Raw genomic sequence first — 23,616 nt, forward strand, 5'->3', positions numbered from 1 at the left:
TTCCAGCCCCGCCCCACCACGCCGTCGATTGGAGGCTATTCGTAGCGGTGTTTAATAGCTAGGCTACTGCTGCCATCACGGTCCTCGACAGAACTCGGAGATTGTCGTTTTATCATCACAACTAGTACACAAAAGAACGTTTATTGCAACACAACGACCACATGATGACGCAGTGACGTTATCTTGAGGCCAGGAAGGCAGAGAAAGGAGGTTATGGCTGAAACACAGCAACCAGCTGTAAACGGTGGCGAGAGCTAGCGTCCGTAACGACGTAAACATCCACTATAATAAAAGTTCTTCATGGAATAGGTTAGTTTAAGGGTCCTTTTAAGCCACTTGAAAACTACATTCCAGTGGGTATTGAAAAAAAGTTGATGTTTTCGCATTACAAGTTGATCCAGGAAATTCCCCACGGCACTTAAAGGCAGCACAAGCATGAGAAAGAAAAGCTGCTTTATTTGCACTTTTCCGCCAAGTTTTGCGCCACAGCCCTTGCGTTATTTTAACATGTCGTCGCTGTCACGATGCGTCTCGTTGCTGTTTCTCTGAATTATTGATCATCGGAGGCCGGAGCAGAAAAACAACCCCGCGGATTCCGTCACAGCTCATGGCCGAGAGAGAGGCGCCCTCGTCCCGCCTGACAATCCGCCGCTGCCACCCGCCCGCGAGGATCCACCGGCCAACCAAGCATCATCCCAGTGCCAGGCCGCCTTACATGACCGGCAAGTCGGCCTAGACTGACTGGCTGCTGCAGCCTGCATGGGACGGTGATTCTACACTACGGGAGTCAACGAGTGTTTTCGGGGGTGAGTGACCTGCTTTGGAGGAGACGCTCGCCAGTCATTGAACATCTCATGATGGTCCTTGAACGTCTCACAATTTCAGATCGTTTTGGTTAACGACGTTGTCGCTGTTTTGTTGAATAATTCATGTTTTTTTTTTTTTTAGGGACAGTCATTTAATATGTTTTTAACAAAACAGACACGTCAATGACATAGATTTATTGTTGTTTTGGTCTTATGAAAAGCAAATCGACGCTGTCCCTGCGGTGTGGTGTTTATGTGCGGCTCGTCCCTCTCCCCACTGCTGTTGTTTTCATTGATGTCAGTCAGCTGCTTAAAAAAAAAAAAAAAAACGCGTTGGTCCAATACTGACGTCATTGCCACGACGGATGTGCTGTTTTTTCGTCTGTTTTCATTCGAATCGCTTGCGTGAAGTAAAAACGTCCTTAGCACAAGTATGAGACGTTTCATCGATTGAGCCTTTCTAAAATTAACCCAATGTGCGTGCGCGTGTGTGACTTTAAAGTGACCTCAACCAGCTTTCTGCTCATGAGTGATTAAATATGACAATGACGTTCCTCTTTTCCCGCATAAATTTGATTTTGCGACTAATGAGCCGTGATTTTGAACAAAACGACACGAGGCAGGAAAAGTAGCATTGTTATTGTACCTGATATTCTCATTCTCGTCTTGTATTTATTTACACATCCGGGTACCTGCCTACCTGCCCACCCCTCTCTCCCCCACTTGGCACGTCACGTCACATGGGAAATAATCCTACCAGTAAACACAACAACTTGGAATGCTCGAAAATATCACCGCAGATAAATTATGTGTATAAAATTAATAATACATATCTAAAATGTCCACTTTTTGACTATTTGTAAGACAAACCATATTTAATAATTACATCTTAATCTTACTGAAGGTCAGCAAAACAACACAAATCGCAACATGGAATAAATCGTTTTTATTATTTTTTTTTTTTAATCATCTATCTGGGGATAGGTGAGTCATCTTAATAACATTAATATTATACCGTTTTTCTTCCTCATACGATAACTTGACGGCCATACACAGCTGCGTTACAGTTTTCACTCTTATTTGTTGTTAATTTTTATGTTTTTATTCTTCTCAAATCTTGACGTGAATAAATATGTATGCATATTGTCCACCAATCTCCATCCATCCATCTTCTTCCGCTTATCCGGGGTCAGGTCGCGGGGGCTGCAGCTTTAGGAGGGACTCCCAGACTTCTCTCTCCCCAGCCTCTTCATCCAGCTCATCCCGGGGGATCCCAAGACGTTCCCAGGCTAGCTGAGAGACATAGTCTCTCCAGCGCGTCCTGGGTCGTCCACGGGGTCTCCTACCGGTGGGACATGCCCGGAACACCTCCCCAGGGAGGCGTCCAGGAGGCATCCTGATGAGATGCCTGAGCCACCTCATCTGGCTCCTCTCAACGTAGAGGAGCATCGACTCTACTCCGAGTCTCTCCCCGATGACCGAGCTTCTCACCCTATTTGTTAATCTGGGAAAGCCCGGACATCCTGCGGAGGAAACTCATTTCGGCCGCTCGTATCCGGGATCTCGTTCTTTCGGTCACGACCCATAGCTCGTGACCATAGGTGAGGGTAGGAGCGTAAATCGACCGGTAAATTGAGAGCTTTGCCTTTTGGCTCAGCGGAAGAGAGTCCAGGCCCTCTCGAGAGGGCTTGTACCGGAACCCAAACTGTGTGTGGAGGCAAGTCCGACTATATCTAGTCAGAACTTTTCTGCCTCGCACACCAGCTCGGGCTCCTTTCCAGTCAGAGAGGTGACATTCCATGTCCCAAGAGCCAGCTTCTGCAGCCGGGGATCGGACCGCCAAGGTCCCTGCCTTTGGCCGCCGCCCAGCTCACAATGCACCCAACCCCTTTGGCCCCTCCCACAGGTGGTGAGCCCATGGAAAGGGGGACCCATGTTTCCTTTTCAGGCCGTGCCCGGCCGGGCCCCATGGGCGAAGGCCCGGCCACCAGACGCTCGCCTTCGAGCCCCACCTCCAGGCCTGGCTCCAGAGGGGCCCCCAGTGACCCGCGTCCGGGCGCGGGAAATCTGAGTCCATATGTCTTTTTCATCATAAGGGGCTTTTTGAGCCTTTTGTCCACCAATAAATGACATCTATCTATCTATTCTGTCACACAAAACAATGTTAATTTTACGAATAAGAGCAATCATGATAATCAGATTAACAATATGAATTTTGTAAAATATGGTGCACGTCCGACAATTAAAAGCAGTTATAAGTAAATTAATGCAACTAAATCACTGTTCAAAATAGCTACCATTAATGTGAAGATAGTAATATTCAAGTGTGGCTAAGAAAGAAGAAAAAGAAGCAGGATGTTCCGGGGTTAAAAAAAAAAAAAAACATCTGAATGCGTAGCTTTCCATCTTTCCAGGGGGACGTGAAGGCAGCGCCGCTATTGATTGGACAGTGTGGCCGTCAATCATCTTTGCAGCGCCCTCCCGCGTGGGTGACGTTTTCGTGCCAAAGCGGTCAGACCAGTGCCAGACGTGCACAACAAAAGACAACAAAAGCACGCGTGGGGGCCAAAATGCGAGCACGAACCCGACACACTTCCACACATGGACAGGAATCGAACACGATGACTTTTACGAGGAGATTGTGACGAGTCGACAACAAGGAGCTTGTGTTGCGTTCGGGTGTTTCCGAACTCGACAGGCTGTCGTCCTTCTCAACAAACATTCAGGTGCGTGACAACACTTATTAGAAATCAGTGTGTTGTTTTTTTTTAATTTTATTTTCGGAAAATCAACCGAGAAATACAACTAAATGTGTGCTGTCGTGGCGGCGTCACGGGTCTGGAGACAAGTTGTGAAAAATGATCGCGCTGTTGCTCCGAGCTGAATCGTCGTCAAGGAGTTGACACAAAAGAGTCGAAAGTACGCGAGTTTTTGTTGATTGAAGTCTTGATTGGTGTCGTGGGGCAGAGAGGCTTTTGTCTGCACTTCTCATGCGAGTGCGCTTGCTTCTTTATTTGCTCTGATCGCTTCCTCTCTTTTCCCCCCATTCTTACCTGTGCTACAAACAAAAGAAACAACAAGGCAATGAAAACCAATCAGCTATTGTTTGTCATAATGCAGTTTAATATGGTAGCATTGTTGTCTTGACTAATTCGACGCCGGCGCAACTTGACAAACTGTATTTTGTCAACCACAAAAAAAGAAGAAAGAAAGAAATAGAGCCGCTTCGGTGTGATGACTAAACTTAAAAAAGCTCGTCAAGAAAGGTGGTGTGGGGTCGTAGAGACTTCAGGTTCCCGAACCATGATTGGGAAATGCATGTTGCGTTGTTGCCTTTTTACCAGCTGACTTTTTCTCTTAGTGTATTTCTTTCTTACCTGCAAGGCGAATTAAATGCCGTGTTCAACATAGCAGGTTAACACTGTTGTTAAACTTATAAGTTTTATTGATTATAATCAACGACATTACAGGTGTCGTGAGGTCGTGGTGGCTTCGGTTGCCCGAACCGTGCTGGGTACTTAGGTTTTGTTGCCAGTTGCTCGTTGTATGTTTTTATGACTTTTGCCTCGTACATCTTGGTGGTATGTGGGGGTGTACATTTTTTGCCACCTGAAGCATTTCATCCCGCTTGTCCCTTACCTTAACAAAATAAAGAGGCGACAAATTAAAATCCATTTAAAAAAAATAAACTGTCGTTGGTGTTGACGTTAAACGCGCATTTAAACATGTTGAGGACAGCGTGGTCAATTAAGTAAACAAAGGTGTTGTATAGTCGCGGATCCGACTATTTCAAAAACCAACAGTCTTTTCGTTGACAAATAATCAGCAGACGCGTTTTCTAAACATGTTTCGTGTCGAGCGAGAAGTCGAAAAAGTTTCCATGGATTTTTTAAACTTGAGTTTTGAGCCAGTGTTGTTGCGAGTGTGATTGCGCAGGCGCAGAAGCCTTTGTCATCGCAGACGGTGAGCAGGAGTGCGCGAGGATTAATTAAGGTGGGCTAATTAGATGAAGAGATGAGAGCTGTCTGACACACATGCAAACACAAGCACACACAGACGTCTATTGACCGCTTTTGTGTGAGTGTGTGCGCGCCACGTCTACTTCCCGTTGAGGTCTTTTGTTTGATGTCAGGCTTTTTCTCCTCTATGCAAACCGTTTCGAATTCACTGAAAACGTGTTTCTTGTGTTGTCAGGCACAACAGTGTGATTTATATATATATATATATATATATATTAGAAGCATGAACAAAGCAAGTGAGTTTTTGTCATTACTTTCCTGCACACGCGAAAAAACCTTCACAAAGTAAATTTTCACCATCATAGTCACTAAATCAACTTGAGACCTCAACATACATCCGTTTCTGTCTGTAAAATGTTTTCTCATGGTAACTAAACAAAAGGAGAAAAATGAGAAACAGCGCCGTCTGTAGACGGCCAAGGGCCAGTCAACAACAACAAGACGTCATAGTCCCGCCCTCATCGTGTTTGATTGACAGCAGTTCCGTGAATGCCTGGCCGCGTCTCTGCGTCGTTGGGGTCATGTTTTTTTCTATAGACTCGTTCGAGAGACTATGTTGAGGTAACACTTAGAGGATTAATTTACTACCTTCACATTATTGTACTGTATTATTTTGTAAACCTGTAATTGCGGAATCTCTCAGAAGTTCTATTCTTTTGGTACTAATAAATTCCCTTCCATCCATCTTCTGTACCGCTTGTCCCCATGGGGGTCGCGGGCATGCTGGAGCCTATCCCAGCAATCATCAGACAGCAGGCCAATCGCAGGGCACACAGAGACCAACAACCATCCGCACTCATACCTATGGGCATTTTTGGAGTGCTTATCAGCCCACCATGCATGTTTTTGGATGTGGGAGGAAACCGGAGTGCCTGGAGAAAACCCACCCAGCCAGAGGGAGAACATGCAAACTCCACACAGGGAGGGATGGAGCTGTATTCGAACCCGCAACCTCTGAACTGTGAAGCGGACGTGCTAACCAGTGCCCACCGTGCCGCCAACCGCTAAATTCCCCAGCAATAAAATTGAATGAGAATTCCGTTCCAATTTCAACCTCTCCCGGTCGGTCCGTGTCAGTCAAACACCGTTGACAACGGACTTAGCGGTACCGTGTCACGTGCAGGTACCGCGCGATAGATAGATAGATGGATAGATGTGATTGCCGTGATGTAAATGTGTCACTTATGATCTCACTGAGGCAACTCGACGTGTTTAGCGATGTCGCGGCACTTTATGGCGACACGACTAAGGCATCACGTGCTACTGTGTGTGTGGGTGTGTGTGTGTGTGTCGCATCCAGGACGCAGGTGCAGTTTCCAGGCGCGGCGTCGGCGTGGAGCTGCCACGCGCCCGAGCCCACCGGCACCACGACGGCCCTGGCTTGGATCCTCCGGTGTCTGTTCTGCCAGCAAGTCCAGCGGAGCTGCAACCCGTCCGGCCCGGACGCCGGCGAGGAGCCGCAGCCCCCGGACATGGTCAAGATGACCAAGTCCAAGACCTTCCAGGCCTATCTGCCCAGCTGCCACCGCACCTACAGCTGCATCCACTGCAGAGCGCACCTGGCCAACCACGACGAGCTCATCTCCAAGGTATCCCGGCCGAGCTTTCAATACAGGTGGGCGTACGCTCGGCAATTAGCCGGTTTTGGTGTTGGGGAGAAGGCTCTGGGTTTTAGTTTCGAGGAGGGAGACGAGGGACGTGGTTCCAAAGCCGCATCGGTGCTTTCAAGAAGCGCCGGCCAGGGTTTCCAATCAACCGGGCTCACAGCTTCAACTCGGGCTTGGTGAATCAAGTTGGGCTTTTCGGGCCCAGGTTAAGATTTAAAACCGAGTTTGTGCCGCGGCCGTGGACGGAGCGGGAAAATGGGGGCGGAGCGAGCGTTACGTGTTAACGTGACCTTCTTTTCTCTCTTTCAGTCATTTCAGGGAAGCCAAGGAAGAGCGTATCTCTTCAACTCTGTGTAAGTTGCACACACACGTCCATCGCCACACGCTTACTCCAAAATCACTTTCGCGGTTGGCGGCGGCCATTTTGGCTCGCTAAAAAGACATCCGTGTTGGCTCCAAGTGGTGATTTTCACGTTCAATTTGGTCTTTTCTGGGCCTCCTTCAAATGTCTTGAAAATTCAGCGGCCAAACTTTGTTCCACTTTGCAATGTGAAATTTGGTGAGCCAAAGTTGCCTGTGGGGCCTTCAACATCTTAATTGACATCGTCTGCGCTTGACAGGGTGAACGTGGGCTGCGGTCCGGCTGAGGAGCGGGTTCTCCTCACGGGTCTTCACGCTGTGGCCGACATCTACTGTGAAAACTGCAAAACCACCCTGGGCTGGAAATATGTGAGTTGTAAGCACGGGACGCTTTTTGCTCTTTCGACTGCAGGCCCATCTGTCTCCGCATCCATACGTGACGACAACAAAACCTTTCTCTCGGTAAAAAACGAAATCTCATTTTGGCTCTGCGATTCATGACTTTATTGTCGCATGGAAGAATAAAAAAGTTATTTTATTCATGATACATTTCACTTGATTGACCTTTACGCTGCCAAACATTAGAATCCGCCGAAAAAATAAAACAATCGCAACAGTGGAGCCCCGGTGTACTCAAGAACAAGTCAAGTCAATCTTGTGAAATTCCGTGCAAGGCTTTAAGGTCTTATTTTGAGACGGGTGCTTCACATTGTCAGGATGAGGATTCCCAATTCAAATGAGGGCTTTTTAAAGCAACTTGCAATTGTGGCTAAGCTAACACGGGCATCCATAAATGTTTTCTTGTAAAACAAGGAAAGCGTCACCAGTGTGGCTAAGCTAACGATAGCGTGTGTTTCAGGAGCACGCCTTTGAGACCAGTCAGAAGTACAAAGAGGGAAAGTTCATCATCGAGCTGGCTCACATGATCAAAGACAACGGATGGGAATGACTCTTGGAGGCTCACTTGTTTAACGGCGACCTCCGGTTGACCCCCCTCATCCCCCCCCGCCCAGGATTGTGACATCATCACGCCACAGGAGGCAAAACTGCTCCGAAGCAAATCATTGTGTCATTGTGGCTTACCGCAGGACAATGATGGACCACTTTTTTTTTTTTTTTTTTTTTTTTTTTTTTTACCTTAGCCGCTAAGCGGTTAGCCTCTACGCACCATTTTTTGTTTTGTTTTTTTATGTGACGTGTTGCAAGCTTGGACACGGTTTTGATGTAGCAGGGGTTAAGGAGCTAGCATGGTTAGCAATCTCGTAGGCTAGCAAGTTAGTGAGCTAGCGCATGGGCACTGGATTTTATTTGCGATATTTACACCAATCTGCTTTCTTCTTTGGTGTTTTCGTTTTCAAATTTCAGATCACGTTACAAATTTCAGATCATGTTACAAAAATGTCAAAGCAGTATTTATCTACCATAAATATATTAAATGATGCGTGTATTTTATATATATATATATATATATATATATATATATATATATATATATATAGATATATATATATATATATATATATATATATATATATATATATATATATATATATATATATAGATATGTGTGTATAGATGTTTGGGTAATTGGAGAGTGGCTGGTCCCATGCGAAATTGATTGCAGTTCCATAGAAAGAAGCTATTTAATGCATCGATATTATACGTCTGTGATACATTTATCAAATGATTTATATTCTATACTCGGTCAGTGTCTTTAGCCGCCTTACTCACGTATGTGTTTTGCACTTTCCCGAGGCTTCATGTCACCTTGGAGGTCAAACCACAACGTTACTCTCATGACGTTTTCTCGCTTTTTACCGTTTCTGGGATGATTGACCGTAAACGTTCTACAACCTGTGGCGGTAACATTTTGCCTTTTTCTTTTTTCTTTTCTCCAAATGATCAATGACCAACAGTTTGGATGTTCTCATTTCAATAAGGACGGTAACATTTTGTCTTTTGGAGACAGACCTGTTTGAGTAATAATGGAAAATTGAATTTTTTATTTTCATAGTTTTGACGCTTTGACTTTTGGTGATGAGCAATCAATGTTTTCCGACGGCACCTTTTCTCATTTGGCTTCTGTGACGGACAGCTTGGTTTTCAAAACCTTTTTTTTTTCCAATTCTCTGATTGGAAAAAAAATTCCAGTTCTTTCAGTTCAGAAATATTCCTAATTTTCCTTTTTCTTATTTACTTTGGGGATGAAATTCACCTAAGATATATTGAATATAATATATTGAAATTCACCTAAGATATATTGTTGTTCAATTGCTCCCTTTTAATATTCTGCTTAAGTGATGACAGCTGCAAACTCTTCACGTTTTAGTTTTCTGTGAGCTCTCTGTCGTTTTTTGTAATGATGGACAAACCGTTAGGACACTTTCGTATTTTGCTTTTGTGACGTTCGACATTTGATTGTCTTTAGTTATGCTGTGTCATTTTATTCAATTCAATTTAATTACTTGTGTGATGGACAATCACTTTGATTTTTATTTGCGACTTTTTATTCTTAATGTGGACCGTTCTGACTTGTTTTCATAGGAACAGACAAAATCATTTGTTTAGTTTTGGGATAGTTCTGACTTGGCTCATTTTACAGTTTTAATGGTGGACAGACATTTGTAAAATGACTTGTGGTTTATTTCTGGGAAGATGGCCATTTTTTTTTCTTTGTATGGTGGCATTTTCCTTCTCTCTTTCATGATGTATAGACTAGTGCATCATCATACAACGGTTTGACTTTTGTGATTAGCGACAGCTTTCTGTGCACTTTACAATCTGTATGATTTGATCGCCTTCGGCTTCCTAGCTACAACCAATCTCACGCCTTTGCAACAAAAAAAAAATAACTTTGTTGTGTTGTGCAGTGCAGAACCCTCTCCCCCCTCCTGTTGAGTCAAAAGTATAAAGACGCAACATCCACTTGTGCACATTTGGCTGGATGAGAAGTGATTGATTACTTTGCCGGCAAAGGTCAGTCCACTTACGCCGCCTTTTTTCCCCCTCAAAAAACAAAACTGTTTGTGTTTAGCATTAGCAACTCTCCTCGAACGACAAAGCGCGGAGACATTGTCTCCCGTTTTTTACACAGTGACGTCATATGTAAGCTTTTTATAAGTATGTTTCTATTGGCTTTTTTTCTTGTCCTGACCCCAACTTGAAGTACTTTGGTGTCGGTGTGCGTGCATGCGTGCGTGTGAAGCTAGGCCACTATTGTTTACTTTGCCTGCTAGCTTAGCTTGTTTATTTAGTGCTGGCATTGGATGTAAAGGGCAAGCTGGAAACTTTGCCGTCATCTCGCAGCAACGGCCATTTTAAGTTTGCTTTTTTGGGGCGCACGCTTGATTGTATTTCCTGTTATTTATTCACATCGTGCTGGCCTTAGCAGTTTAGTTCCCAAATCAGGGCTCCCTGCTGTTTTTTTTTTTCTTTTCAATCATCCTTTAAAAAAAAAAAAAAGTTTTGTTCACACTGCTTGTCAAGTTCAAGTCCTCGCGTAGAGTTCGAAGTGTCATCGCCTCACCGTTTGCATTTGTGACTCGGGATTTACACGTTGAAGTCATTTCAACGATAGCGGCCCCACTGAGATGGAATGGTCCAAGGAGGCAAAACACTGCGTTCAACTTGTGAAAAAGCGTCACGGACTGGAGAATCTCCCTCCAGCAAACTCTCTACAATGCATTCGTTCTAAAAGTCGGAGTCCGGGACTGTCATGTAACCGTTTGGTTTACCACAGTGGTCAAGAGAAGCGTTTGTTTGCGTTCACCTGGCAAGCCCAGCGATGGGCGCCATCTTGTGTATCTGTCATGTCTCGTTTGTGCCTGTTTACTTGCGTTTCTTCTTGGGATGATTCCGACACTGCTTTTGATTTGCTTTGCATCGTCTCATTTCACCGGTGTAAACGATCTGATACCACAATAAATTTTCAATGCTATTAACTTGCTGAGCTGTCATTAAGCAGGTGAGTGTTGCTCACTCACGTTTTCACATTTCCATTTCACATTTCAACTAGGGTTAGGCTTTCAGTCAGTTTTTCAACTAAGCTAAGGTTTCAAAGTAGAGGTTGAAACTAGGATTTAAAAAAAAGATTAGTGCTTCAAACTAGGTTTAGGGTTTCAAAGTAGGGATAGCACACATTCATCCTAGTTTGGGTGCAAATTGGACCGACCCATTCGTTTTGCCCAAAACAACCCGAAGTTGGGTCACCTCAGTGGGCTCTTGTGGGGATTTAAAATAAAATAAATCCTGCAAATATTGGAATTTGCTGCTGCCAAACTACAAATATGCATGGGCTGTGGTTTGATGTTTTAGTATTACCATTCACCGCTAGATGGCAGGAGAAGGATATTTGCAAGGTTTGAGAGAGGCACCGAACTGGACCCCCCTCGCTTCCCGTGGAGTCTCCACTGTGGAAGATTTCACCTGCGTGAAGCTGGCCCCCCCACCCACGCAAAATTTTGCATGGGGGGGGGGGGGGGCAGCTTCACGCAGGTCTTGCACCACGCAAAACAAGCACCCTCCCACCTCATCTGCTGCAAAGCCCGAAATGAGTTTTCAGCAGAGTGCAATATTCGTTTTATATATTGTAAATTGGGTGATTCACTCAAAGTATGCTAAAAATTACGTCAACAACAGACTTCTTCAGAATAATAAAATAATAATAAAAGTACAATAATCCCTCGTTTATTGCGGATAATTGGGTCCAAGACCACGCGCAATATGTGAAAATCCGCGAGACCTCCAAGACATCTCGTGTGGGGAATTTTGTCCCAAAGTGGATACTTTTTAGTTGTTATTATCAATTTGACCACGAATGAACAACTATGTGTCTTTGTGCTCCTGTTAAACAAATGTATCGTTGTGGAAGAAGCCTTGAACGTTCTGACGACTCCCCCGCAGCAAAGCCAAAGTAGGTCATTTTTCAATTTGTTTGCCATTACTGTGTGATGCTGTCACATGTCTGCTGGTCGGATGGAAAGACTCGGCCCCGCCCACTAGTTTCAGGCAACCTTGGACTTGCAACATAAGTAACAAGCAGTGTTACCGTTTATGTGTCTGCTCCTTCTTGTTGACAACTCAGCCCCCTTTCTAGACCAGTTTAGTCGGCCTCGAGATCATAATGAAAATTGTCAGGCTTACTGGTTGATCAGTGGATTTTTGTTTTCTCCTTTTGTTGCTGATCAGTTGGTTCCCATTGTGACCTGCAGTAAAAATGAAAGAAAATATCATATTTGTTTTAAAAATTTGCATTCTTTATTGAGTACATTGTCAATGGAATTGCCACTCGGTTCAATTTCACTCAATTCCAGGTTTCTCTGTATGGGTGGCAAATAAGTCACGCCCTTCTCCTCAAATCGAGTCACTTTGCTACAAAGTAGCGAGTGTTTACAAGCAATGCCGAAAGGAAAATGCACGTTCACAGAGGAGTTGAATCAAAGATTCAATAAAAAGATGATACTTTTTATGATCGTATTTATCTTATAGATATTATGAATAAAAAGTATTCTACATATGTTTTGTGCTTTTGCACTCGAGGCCTGCGAGGCTCAATTGGAGACGCTTTCCCCTCATTTCTCTCAGATTCATTTGCTCATCTTTCATTTTCATTCAAAAGCACGTCGGCTAAATGTATTTTCTCATGTTCTCTGAAAATCAACATGAATTGTGAGAGGCAAGAATGGAAAAGCTTCTGTAGTCTTGTCTACCCTTGAACATAAATTGAGTGACACCTCATTGAATTCCAACTTTCACACTTGGATTTAATTATTTATATTTACAGTTAAATGAGTAGACTGCTTTTCGCTGTTGTTCACGTCCAGAACATTTACAAAGTTACCAAAAAAAATAAAGGAGTCAAAGGGTGCAGTGCTGTTTTCTTTTTTTTTTCTTCTGGTCCAAAACACACGCGTGTGCGCGCCACTCCCCACGTCGCTTGAGAGTGCTTTGAGATGACTACCTTCGAATGTGACGTGTTTGACGTACGCGGCATGTGGGCGTGGCTGCGCGCGCGCGCCACTCCTCACGTCGCTTGAGAGTGCTTTGTGATGACTACCTTTGAACGTGACGTGTTTGACGGAGGCGGCGTGTGGGCGTGGCCTGCCTCTGGCTCGGAGCAGGGTGCACCAAACGTCCATTTCTCACTGGACTAAAATCCACTAGCTATTCTCAGTGAGGTGACTTATCATTTCTTTTCCCCGACTCCAATCGTTGCGACCCTCTGAGAGAGGGGATTTTCCTCCAAGATGCGGTATAAACTAAAGTGTGTACTTCTCCTGATTGCCATATATGGGACATGTGCTTCAGGTAAGCAATTTGTATCTTTAGTCCGTTAAAACAACAGTAAAGAGCTGGAGAAACGATGGAATGTACTGTACTGTGAGTTCGCATGACTGCATCTGGTGCCTGAGATAAAAAAATAAATCATTGCAATGTCACAAATTTGGACGACAACCACTTTAATGAACTTTGAAGAATCCTCATTATTCGGACACTTTGATGTAGTTGCTGTGTACAACTTGGTTTGAGAGGAGCCTAATTGCTTTGCGCCGCGGTCAATTGTCCCGGACCGGACCTTTCTTGTTATCGAGGCTTGCCTTTAATCTCATTTTCGTCATTCATGTGTGCTGCTGTTATGTCCGAACGAACGAGCTACTTGACTTTGTAATGACGAGCTAAAACCGTTGAGTCAAGTGTCATGGCTTTATTTTTATTTTTTTACGGCGGCAAACGAGCCGTTTCTGAATTGTAAGTGCGCACTGGCTGTCAGTATGATGTATTGAAGTTGAGCATATAACATCAAAAATATTCTATCTAAAATTGCCCTTTAGTTTTGAAAACCGAATGTGTTTATATGTGCTGTCGCGTCACTGGGCTTTTCCTTCCATCTCTTTTTTTCCGCGTTACTTTTGTTTTTCCTTCGCTCTGTTTTTTTGTATCTTTTTTTTCTTAAAACATGGGCACACTTGGAATTCAGGAGCGGCTGATTAGACTTTGTAACACTTACGTAGATGAGTTGCACCGTTAGGTTTTAAGACAGGGAATGACAACAAGACACAATAATAAATGATATATAATAATAATAATAATGATAATAGTGATAATACTAGTTAATAATAATAATAAAAGTAATACATTTATTATTAATAATGATGATAATAATAATAAATCAGAATAATAATTTATCACAGCCCTTTATACAAGAGATTATGCACAAGTGTATATAGACAAGATATTTCTTGGCGCCCCTATTATAAGAGTTTTTTCATGATTTATATGAGCTAATTATAATGAATAATAATCATTATTAGTCATCATTATTATTAATAGTTTCTTACAGTCCTTGATACAGTATTAGCAATAATTTCTTACAGCCCCTTTATACAATAGATATTTCTTAGCACCTCTGTTACAAAAAAATCATGGCTATTATGATCTAGATCATAATCATTTTTATATTAATAATTATATTGTAATTATATTATTAATAATACACCTTCGTGTTTGGTCTGTTATCTTCACACGCAAAAAAGTTGCAACACAGTTGTGCGGTCCAACTGTTGCAACGTGTTCCATTCGATTGAGTTGCGTTGTGCTTTAGCACCCTCCAGTGGAGAAATGTGTGATGACCTGATTTGAGCTTAGGTCATCGGTCATCGATATGCCACACGTGCGTAACTGCTGGGTGGGGTAATTGCTGAGGGTGAAGATGATGACGATGATGGCGTCTTTTAAGTGGAACAACTTGCACCATTGGTGGCTGACTACATACTTTTTGCCCCACTTTACATCTGAAGCTTGGTATCTTCACTTTGGGGCAATTGTGTGCAATCCTTGGCAGGCGTAAGTGATGCTTTTATGCCAACAATCAGCAGCTCCACTTTGCTGCATGGCGCTGGCTGGACCCAAAAATGAAGGAAGGGGCCAAAGCGACAATGGGCGTTGCCAAATCCCCCACCCCCAATGAAGAGCACAGAGTAAAAACATGCAAGTGTTCCATCAGCGTGCTCTGATCTGTCCGCCTGATCCCCAAATTGTGCCCTCAGCCAGCAAGTGTGCTCTCGGGTGGTTCGCGCACGGCACCGACTGCTACAAGAAGGTGAAGGAGCCCAACGGATGGCTGGGGGCCCGGCACCACTGCGTCTGGCAGGGCGGCGACCTGGTCTCCATCACCTCCTCGGCCGAGGAGGACTTTGTGAAGGGGACCATGGGCGAGGACACCCGCTTCTGGCTGGGACTCTCCAACCAGGTGAGACGGAAGCAGTCGTGGACTCTGCAGCAACAACTGGAACTGTTTTCTTTTTTCCCCCCAGAAATGCGACGACGTCTGGTGTGGCTTTGTAGCCGGAAGCCAGGAGCTGATCTGGTCTGATGGCAATGCAACGACACACACCAACTGGGCCTTAGACCACTTTAAAAGGTAAGAAGTCACATCTTCGCATGCTGTTGTCAGGCGGACACGCGTAAAGGTCTGGAACCAATTTTGAGAACGAGCACTCAAGGAAAAATAGGAAAATGTTCCTTTTTATAATCTACCGACAGCGCCGACGTCGCGTCCTGCGCCTACGTCAACCAAGGAGCTTCTCGTTCGCCTGGGAAGTGGAGGTCTGGCTCCTGCGCTTCCTCGTTGGCCTACATGTGCAAACGGCCGCAGAGTAAGTCTGCACGTCCGTGGTGGCCACGTTGCTGATGAAAGGTGAGATGCGCAAACGGGTCTTTTTTTGCAGGCTGCCCGGACGGACGGACGTGTACCTCCAAAAGTGTTTCTGCTGTAATGAAGAGTGAGTTGGAGCACGCTTATTTGCACCATCTCGTCATGGTTTCCTCCTCAATGTTTTTCTTTGTGGCCTCAGCTTCCGACTGCGCCGATGGCAACTTCCTTTATGGCGATGATTGCTATCTTTTTGACGCGACGCACAGAAGCTGGGAGAATGGCGAGAAGTTTTGTCTCGCCCGGCGAGGCCACCTGGCTAGCGTACACTCTGAGCAAGAGGCCCAATTCATTAAGGGTGAGCACCAAGAAGAACCGCCACAGTCGTCATTTGGCTGAAGCTCTTCTTGCCCTGAAGCTCTTGTTCTCCTTCCTTTTATGAAGATCACTCAGCCTTCTATGAAACTTGGGTGGGAGAAAAGAAGAAGGGCAACAACTACGAGTGGACTGACGGAACACCTTCTAATGTAAGTGGATTGCTGAAGGCCTTTGGAAAAGTCATGTTGCAGGCATCCGTCTTGTTTAGGGGCATCGGGCAGCCGCTTACAAAGTATTGGCGCTCTGATTTTAAAGAGGCGGTTAAGATGATATATCCTGGACGGTGGCTCGGGTTTGTCGGGTTAGTTGCTTTGTGCACGTTTTCCCCAGACATTTATTTGGGTTGCCAGGGCGGGCACAACGTTTCATTGCAATGTTCATACTACTTTGACTGCCAGGGTTAGTTGCTTTGTCCATGTTTTTCCCAGATTTTTATTTGGGTTCCCAGGACGGGCACAATGTTTTATTGCAATGTTCATACTACTTTGACTAATAAAGTGAACCCAACAACCAAAGTGAAACTTTAATGAGAGAAGGTACGAAAACGCTGCAAGTGAGGAAATGAGGCGGGAAGATGACCACATCGAATGCAACACGCTAAAGTTCTGTCCAAAATCTCGTCCGCAGGACTACAAAAGAACTCTCTACTCCAGCAGTGGTGGTGCCTGTTCTCGATTGAGGGGGCGCGATCTGCACAGAAAGGCTGGTTGCCTCTGGACACTGGCACCGGTCTGCAAAACAGGTGCAAACGTCCCTCCCGAGCGCCCCTTTTGGATGCGTGAAGCATTTGGTCATACTCTCTCCCCTTTTTCTGCAGCCAAGCGCGGAGGGCCTCCACAGCTGCCACCATTAGTCGGCCAGCCGGGTAGGTGTCCCGCACTGTCGCCGTCTTACGCTGTCTTGCGCTGTCTTACGCCGTCTGGCTCGCAGACTGGACTCAGAAATGCGGCTGGTGGCTGGACGACCCCACCAACGACTTCTGCTACCTGATGATCCGCCAGCCCACCAAGACCTGGCAGGAGGCGCAAGCCGACTGCAAACGCCTCCAAGGGAACCTGCTCAGCATCACCGACGACCATGAGCAGACCTTTGTACATGGTAGGCGGCCATGAATTGAAATATTGGTGTTGTTGTTGTTGTATGTTGATTTCGAACCTATTTAAAACATGACAGACAATAGCAAAATAAAACACCACTTTAAAGTGCCATATCTAAGTCACTGAAACAAACAACCCAAAAACCCCAACAACAAGGAATGCTCGAGTAGGAGGAAGCAGAGCTGTTCAGATTCCCACCCTAATCCGTTCAACCAATAATTCAACACATGAATCAATAAAACACAAGGAGATGGACTTTCAGATTCCTTTTTGCCTGTGTGTAGTCAGTTTTGTCTTGTTTTTCCTCATACGTGTTGAGAAACCATTTTTTCCACACTTTTTGGAACTTTTATGTTTGCGCTATTTGCGTGCTCATTTTCCAGACCATTCCACAATTTCACCCCACAGACATCCTCCATCCCCACATTTACTTGAGCTCTTTTCATGACATTGACCAGATGAAACGCTTCTGCAATTTCGTCACTCACATTTCTTATTCATTGTAATCAGTTGAGGTTTTGCTTTCACTTCTCTTTACAAGCGCTACTACTACTTTTTGTGCCAACTGCACCAAGAAATATTTCAGCCTTTCGCTCCGATTGAGCGGCCGCCATTCGCCCGTGTCTGTCTGGATCCTGTATTTTTCCTGCCGGCTGGTCCCACATTTACGAAAAAAAAGATTGAATCCATTCCCCACTGCTTTCATCGTATATTGATGGGTCACTTTCAATGTCATATCGAAATAACAATATATATATATAATTTTGTTTTTAGCTCCGTTGCACTGTAATATTGCCCCCTTTGTATTATTTTTACTACAATCTAACATTTTATGATGACGTTCCTTCTTGGGTGTCCTCATACTGCTGGTTAATTTATTCTTGCATTTTTATGAATTGTTTACACAGCGTGTTCTTCTCCTTGCAGGCCTTTTTTAATCCTTTAGTGACCCATGGACTCTTTGCCTCTTTTCGGTAGTATTTTATGGTATAATGTTTGAAAGAAAGTTAGAAATCCACGCTCCATCCTCGTCAAGCACATTCTAGTCCTGTTTCAACACTTGACTCAACGTATGTATGTATGTATGTATGTATGTATGTATGTATATACATACACATACACACACACACACACACACACACATATAAATTTGGAGCTGAGAAGTCGATCACCCGGAGCTCAACATATGACGCGTCCCCCTCCCTCGGGTCGTCTTGATGATGTCGTTTATTCCGCTACAGGTTACGTCAAGGGTCTGACCAATGCATCCCCTCTGTGGTTGGGCGCCAATGTCGACGTCAGTGCCAAAGGCAGCAAGTGGGCTGACGAATCCCTGATCGAATACGTCCACTCGACTATAGGTTTGTTGGAGACGGTTGTCTGCTGCATTTTGGAGGAATGTAAGAGCACTGAGATCTTCTCTCCCGCCCTCCAGGTACCTTCGATGGCAATTGTCTTTCCTTCCTCACTGGCACCGGCGACTGGAAGTACGACTCGTGCAAAAACAAGAGAGGTTACGTCTGCAAGAAAATAGGAAATGGTGAGAGGCAACGCCCCACCGACTGTTTGTCATCGCCCCTTGACGTCTGTCTGTGCCTTGATGTCTCTCTTCCTTTCCTCTTGCAGTAAAGGCTACGCCGGCTCCTGACTGTAAGTCGCCTTTGACTGTGTCGAAAACAATGATCCTGGAGTCACACCATGCCAACCAACAAATTGTGTGCTTTTTCATTTTTATGAAGCAATCAGACACGTGTTGAATGTTTGTTTTGCATCGTCTTAACTTGTACAGCGGCACTTTGTACGCAGCCGTGGTTGTTTCTGAATTTTCCGGAATCCTTTAAAAATGTAAACGTTTCTGATGCCATTGGGCTAAGCTAACCAAGTCGAGTCCCGGATCTTCCAATTTGCCCGAGAAAATGTAGATTTGGCCAACCGTGACCCGCAAATTGCCCTTTGCTCAAAATGGTGGACTGAAGGGCAAAAACAGGAGTGTGCTCTGATCTGTCCGCCTAATCCCCAAATTGTGCCTTTAGCCAACAAGTGTCTTCCCGGGTGGCTCGCGCACGACTCCAGCTGCTACAAGAAGGAGATGATTCCCAACGGTTGGCTGGGGGCCTGGCACCACTGCGTCTGGGTGGGCGGCAACCTGCTCTCCATCACCTCCTCGGCCGAGGAGGACTTTGTGAAGCGCACCATGGGCGAGGACACCCGCTTCTGGCTGGGACTCTCCAACCAGGTGAGACGGAAGCAGCAGTGGACTCTGCAGCGACAACTGGGACTGTTGTTCTTTTCCCCCCACAGAAATGCGGCAAGGTCTGGTGTCGCTTTGAAGGCGGGAGCCAGAATCTGACCTGGTCTGATAACCAGACAACGACATACACCAACTGGGCCTCAAATCAACTCAAAAGGTAAGACGTAACAACTTGGCATGCTGTTGTCAGGCGGAGGTTCTGGAGCCAATTTTAAAAAACGGCCACTTGGGGAAAGGGAAAAAACACAGGAAAATAATTCCTTTTTTTTTAAATATTTTTATTATTTTTGATATTTTTCTTTTATTTTTGGTCCTCTCGACAGTGCCGACGTTGCGTCCTGCGCCTACGTCAACCAAGGGGGAAGCGGTGAGCCCGGGAAGTGGAGGTCTGGCTCCTGTCGTTCCTCGTTGGCCTACATGTGCAAACGGCCGCTGAGTAAGCCTGCACGTCGGCGGTCACGTTGCCGTTGAAAGGTGCAAACGGTCCTTTTTTTTTTTTTTTTTTTTGCAGGCTGCCCGAAGGGACAGACGTGTTCCCTCAAAAGGGGTCCTGCTGTAGTGAAGAGTGAGTTGCAGCACACTTATTTGCACTTGTCGTCCATCTTGTCATGGTCATGTTTTTCTTTGTGGCCCCAGCCTCCGACTGCCAGGGCAACACCTTCCACTATGGCGATTATTGTTATCGTTACGAGAAGACGGAAAAAACCTTTGACGATGCCGAGAAGTTCTGTCGTTCCCGGGAAGGCCACCTGGCTAGCGTCCACTCCAAGGAGGAGGCCCAATTTGTGTCTGGTGAGCACCAATGGGAACCGCCGCAGTCGTCATTTGACTGAAGCTCTTCTTGCCCTGAAGCTCGTGTTCTCCTTCTTTTCCTCAAGATCACTCGCAGACCTCACAATCTGTTTTCGTGGGACTCAAGAAGGAGGACGACGACTACGAGTGGAGTGACGGAACAACTTATGTAAGTGAAATGTCTTTGAGAAAGTCATTTTTCAACAACTGAGCTGGCAAAGCTCGGGAGCTTAAGATCAGGGGATGCTTTGAAAATAATTGTCAATTTTTGTCTATGTGAAGCCCTTTGAGGCTGTTTGTGATTTAGCGCTATACAAATAAACTTGACAAAGTCCAAATTTGTGTAGGATAAAAATCAAAGTGGGCATAGGAGAAATGCTGCTCGAGGCTTCAAATTTTGGATTGTTTTAGAAGGGAAATTAGCAAAACTTGGGCGCGAGTGAGCGATTGCCGATGAAGGGCGTTGGGAAGCCGAGTAGAGTCCAACATCCTCATGTCGTCTGCAGGACTACGACGACTGGAAAAATGACACCAAGGGGGACTGCGCATTCCCAAGTTCTGATGGGGAGTTGAGTGCCAGCTCCTGCACAACGAAGCGGCCATTTGTCTGCAAAAGAGGTGCGAACGCCCCTTCCGAGCGCTCCTTCTGCACATATCAAGCATTTGCTCATATTTGTAACCCCCCCCCTCTTCCCCTACAGCCCAGCACGGAGGGCTTCCACAGCTGCCAGCACTAGTCGGCCAACCGGGTAGGTGTCCGGCACTGCCGCCGGCTTACACTGTCTTGCGCCATCTGATGCCGTCTGGCTCGCAGAATGGACTGACACATGCGGCTGGTGGCTGAACGACCCAACCAACGACTTCTGCTACCTGATGATCCGCCAGCCCACCAAGACCTGGAAGGAGGCACAAGCCGACTGCCAACGCCTCCACGGGAACCTGCTCAGCATCACCGACGACCATGAGCAGACCTTTGTACATGGTAGGCGGCCATTTGTTGGTGTCACGAATGAATGGATGAGTGGATGAGTGGATGGATGGATGGATGGATGGATGGACGGACGGACGGACGGACGGATGAATGTACGAATGGATGACTGAATGAATCAATCGAACAAACGAATGAATGGTGTCGTTCCAAAATGCGCTTCATGGGCTCAATGAGCGGGTCAGTAAAGCGTATCTCTGGAAGATCCACCTAAGAGCACCCCAATCCACTGACTTTCAAAACCGGACTTAAAACTCACGTCTTTACTCTAGCATTTCCGTAATTCCTGTTCTCATATCCTAGTTGTCGTCCAGTTGTTTTATACTTGTCCTTGCTTTGTTTTCTTGTTTTTACTTGCAATGTAGCACTTTGAGATTCCTCCGAATGTAACGTGCGTTAGAAATATAATTTATTATTATTAGATCCTGTTTCACCTTTGCCTTGGGTCCGCAGGTTACGTCATGTCTCTGCCCTCTCTGTGGTTGGGCGCCGATGTCTCCACCAAGGAAAATGACGCCCAATGGACTGACGGATCCCCGTTCACTTACATCCACTCGAGTGCAGGTCGGTCTGAAAGCATGTCTGATGCTTATCGGCTGCACTTTGGATGAACGGCGGAGCGCTGAGCTCTTGTCTCCCTCCCTCCCTCCAGGTGACCCCGGAGAGGACAAGTGTCTTTCCTTATTCACTGCCAACGGCGTCTGGAAGCACGACACGTGCGACAAGAAGAGAAGCTACGTCTGCAAGAAGATGAAAAAAGGTAAGTTGTATGCTCTGCTGGCCGTCATCGCGCATTGACGTCCGTTTGTGCCTTGACGTCCGTCTGTGCCCTGACGGCCGTCTTTGCCCCGTCTGTGCCCTGACGTCAGTCTTTGCCCTGACGTCCGTCTTTGCCTTTCCTCTTGCAGGAGTGGCAGAACTTTCGCTGTCTTCTGACGGTAAGCAGCCCGACAAAATTAGTCACAACTTATGTGCAATTTTTCTTATTTTATTAAGTCCGCAAATGTACTTGAATGTTTTTCGCGTTGACTCGCATGTGGCGATGTTTGTTTCACAAGCGTGCTTTATAAAGGTGATTTTTTTTTTTTTTTTTTTTTTGTAGGGAACATTTCAAATTGTAAACGTCTCTGATGCTATAGGGCTAACCCAGTGCTTCTCAATTATTTTCTGTGATGCCCCCCCCCCAGGGAGAAGAAAACATTTTGCGCCCCCTCCATGTTAGTAACATTAAAGCAAACGAAATATAAATAAAAAAGATCAACTTACAATAAAGAATAACTTTATTATTAACATTGTTTTTAGTCTGTAACAGATCAAAACAATCTCGATCGGGAAGTCGAGTCCCGGATCTTCCAATTTGCCTGAAAACATGTGCGAGACAAGTTTTGGCCAACCGCGACCTGCAAATTGCCCTTAGCTCAAAATGGTGGACTGAAGAGCAAAAACAGGAGTGTGCTCTGATCTGTTGCCCAAATTGTGCCCTCAGCCAGCAAGTGTGCTCCCGGGTGGCTCGCGCACGGCACCGACTGCTACAAGAAGGTGGAGGAGCCCAACGGTTGGCTGGGGGCCTGGCACCACTGCGTCTGGGAGGGCGGCGACCTGCTCTCCATCACCACCTCGGCCGAGGAGGACTTTGTGAAGGACACCATGGGCAAGGACACCCGCTTCTGGCTGGGACTCTCCAACCAGGTGAGACGGAAGCGGCAGTGGACTCTGCGGCAACAACTGGAACCGTTTTCTTTTTTCCCACCCAGAAATGCGACGACGTCTGGTGTCGCTTTGAAGGCGGGAGCCAGAATCTGACCTGGTCAGATGGCGAGAATACGACACACACCAACTGGGCCCCAAATCAAGACGAAAGGTAAGATGTAACAACTTGTTCTGGTCAGGCGGACACGCGTAAAGGTTCTGGAACCAATTTTGAGAATGAGCACTCAAGGAAAATTCCTTTTTGTTTTTTAATCTACCGACAGCGCCGACGTTGCGTCCTGCGCCTACGTCAACCAGGGGGGAAGGGGTCAGCCCGGCGAGTGGATGTCTGGCTCCTGTGATTCCTCGTTGGCCTACATGTGCAAACGGCCGCTGAGTAAGCCTGCACGTCTGCGGTCACGTTGCCGTTGAAAGGCGCAAACGGGCTTTTTCTTTTTTTTCTTTTGCAGGCTGCCCGGAGGGACGGACGTGTTCCCCCAAAAGTGGTCTTGCTGTCGTGAAGAGTGAGTTGCAGCACGCTTATTTGCACTTTAACCATCTTTCCTCCTCAATGTTCTCCATCGTGGCCTCAGCTTCCACCTGCGACAATGGCAACCTACTGTATGGCGATCATTGCTACTTTTACTCGAAGCTGCACAAAGATTGGGAGGATGCCGAGAAGTTCTGTGTTGCCCAGAGAGGCCACCTGGCTAGCGTCCACTCACAGCAAGAGGCTCAATTCGTGTTTGGTGAGCGCTAAGACGAACCGCCGCAGTCGTCGGTCCCACAAAGCTGCCATCATTTAGCTGAAGCTCTTCTTGCCCTGAAGCTGTTGTTGTCCTTCCTTTCCTCAAGATCACTCGCAAAGCGTTTCGTATTCTTGGCTGGGACTGAAGAAGAAAAGCAACAACTATGAGTATAGTGATGGAACAACTTTTGTAAGTAAATTGCTGATGGACTTTGGAAAAGTCATTCTGAG

The 23,616-nt window shown here is 45.9% G+C and overlaps 2 protein-coding genes across 7 annotated transcripts in view; both read left to right on the forward strand.

Moving 5' to 3' along the window:
* The first annotated feature begins 73 nt into the window (after positions 1 to 73).
* Positions 74 to 10,733, forward strand: LOC125994215 (protein yippee-like 1). 2 transcript variants are annotated; one of them, XM_049763448.2, is made up of 6 exons: positions 74 to 806; positions 3,221 to 3,532; positions 6,126 to 6,414; positions 6,742 to 6,785; positions 7,053 to 7,161; positions 7,652 to 10,733. In XM_049763448.2, the coding sequence occupies exons 3-6, from the start codon at positions 6,298 to 6,300 to the stop codon at positions 7,739 to 7,741; spliced, it is 360 nt and encodes a 119-aa protein (XP_049619405.1). In that variant the 5' UTR covers positions 74 to 806; positions 3,221 to 3,532; positions 6,126 to 6,297; the 3' UTR covers positions 7,742 to 10,733. The 2 variants fall into 2 exon arrangements, with proteins under 2 accessions (XP_049619405.1, XP_049619407.1); XM_049763450.2 differs by lacking the exon at positions 3,221 to 3,532.
* A 2,138-nt stretch (positions 10,734 to 12,871) lies between these two features.
* The window catches only part of LOC125993954 (lymphocyte antigen 75-like), a 278,014-nt gene continuing 267,269 nt past the window's right edge, over positions 12,872 to 23,616 (forward strand). For 2 of the 5 annotated variants that reach the window (XM_068650210.1, XM_068650212.1), the window contains exons 1-31: positions 12,872 to 13,098; positions 14,838 to 15,040; positions 15,105 to 15,211; positions 15,334 to 15,446; positions 15,519 to 15,572; positions 15,645 to 15,800; positions 15,887 to 15,969; positions 16,448 to 16,562; positions 16,638 to 16,685; positions 16,751 to 16,918; positions 18,159 to 18,278; positions 18,353 to 18,457; positions 18,544 to 18,567; positions 18,951 to 19,153; positions 19,219 to 19,325; positions 19,492 to 19,604; positions 19,680 to 19,733; positions 19,805 to 19,960; positions 20,047 to 20,129; positions 20,467 to 20,578; positions 20,662 to 20,709; positions 20,775 to 20,942; positions 21,402 to 21,512; positions 21,601 to 21,708; positions 21,857 to 21,886; positions 22,435 to 22,637; positions 22,703 to 22,809; positions 22,922 to 23,034; positions 23,108 to 23,161; positions 23,231 to 23,386; positions 23,493 to 23,575. In XM_068650210.1, coding sequence (XP_068506311.1) covers positions 13,038 to 13,098; positions 14,838 to 15,040; positions 15,105 to 15,211; positions 15,334 to 15,446; positions 15,519 to 15,572; positions 15,645 to 15,800; positions 15,887 to 15,969; positions 16,448 to 16,562; positions 16,638 to 16,685; positions 16,751 to 16,918; positions 18,159 to 18,278; positions 18,353 to 18,457; positions 18,544 to 18,567; positions 18,951 to 19,153; positions 19,219 to 19,325; positions 19,492 to 19,604; positions 19,680 to 19,733; positions 19,805 to 19,960; positions 20,047 to 20,129; positions 20,467 to 20,578; positions 20,662 to 20,709; positions 20,775 to 20,942; positions 21,402 to 21,512; positions 21,601 to 21,708; positions 21,857 to 21,886; positions 22,435 to 22,637; positions 22,703 to 22,809; positions 22,922 to 23,034; positions 23,108 to 23,161; positions 23,231 to 23,386; positions 23,493 to 23,575 — 3,366 coding nt within the window. In that variant the 5' untranslated portion in view covers positions 12,872 to 13,037. The remainder of the gene's footprint in view (positions 13,099 to 14,837; positions 15,041 to 15,104; positions 15,212 to 15,333; positions 15,447 to 15,518; positions 15,573 to 15,644; positions 15,801 to 15,886; positions 15,970 to 16,447; positions 16,563 to 16,637; positions 16,686 to 16,750; positions 16,919 to 18,158; positions 18,279 to 18,352; positions 18,458 to 18,543; positions 18,568 to 18,950; positions 19,154 to 19,218; positions 19,326 to 19,491; positions 19,605 to 19,679; positions 19,734 to 19,804; positions 19,961 to 20,046; positions 20,130 to 20,466; positions 20,579 to 20,661; positions 20,710 to 20,774; positions 20,943 to 21,401; positions 21,513 to 21,600; positions 21,709 to 21,856; positions 21,887 to 22,434; positions 22,638 to 22,702; positions 22,810 to 22,921; positions 23,035 to 23,107; positions 23,162 to 23,230; positions 23,387 to 23,492; positions 23,576 to 23,616) is intronic. The other 3 variants (XM_068650214.1, XM_068650211.1, XM_068650213.1) reach the window with 3 other exon arrangements.

The sequence above is a fragment of the Syngnathus scovelli genome, chromosome 3, assembly GCF_024217435.2.
Source record: "Syngnathus scovelli strain Florida chromosome 3, RoL_Ssco_1.2, whole genome shotgun sequence".
NCBI lineage: Eukaryota > Metazoa > Chordata > Actinopteri > Syngnathiformes > Syngnathidae > Syngnathus > Syngnathus scovelli.

What these genes read in the sequence shown, in the direction of transcription:
- LOC125994215 (XM_049763448.2), top strand. Translation starts at nt 6,298, where the DNA reads ATGGTCAAGATGACCAAGTCCAAGACCTTCCAGGCCTATCTGCCCAGC. An exon ending in ACGACGAGCTCATCTCCAAG is followed by an intron (nt 6,415 to 6,741) that starts GTATCCCGGCCG and finishes TCTCTCTTTCAG; the next exon opens with TCATTTCAGGGAAGCCAAGG. An exon ending in CCACCCTGGGCTGGAAATAT is followed by an intron (nt 7,162 to 7,651) that starts GTGAGTTGTAAG and finishes CGTGTGTTTCAG; the next exon opens with GAGCACGCCTTTGAGACCAG.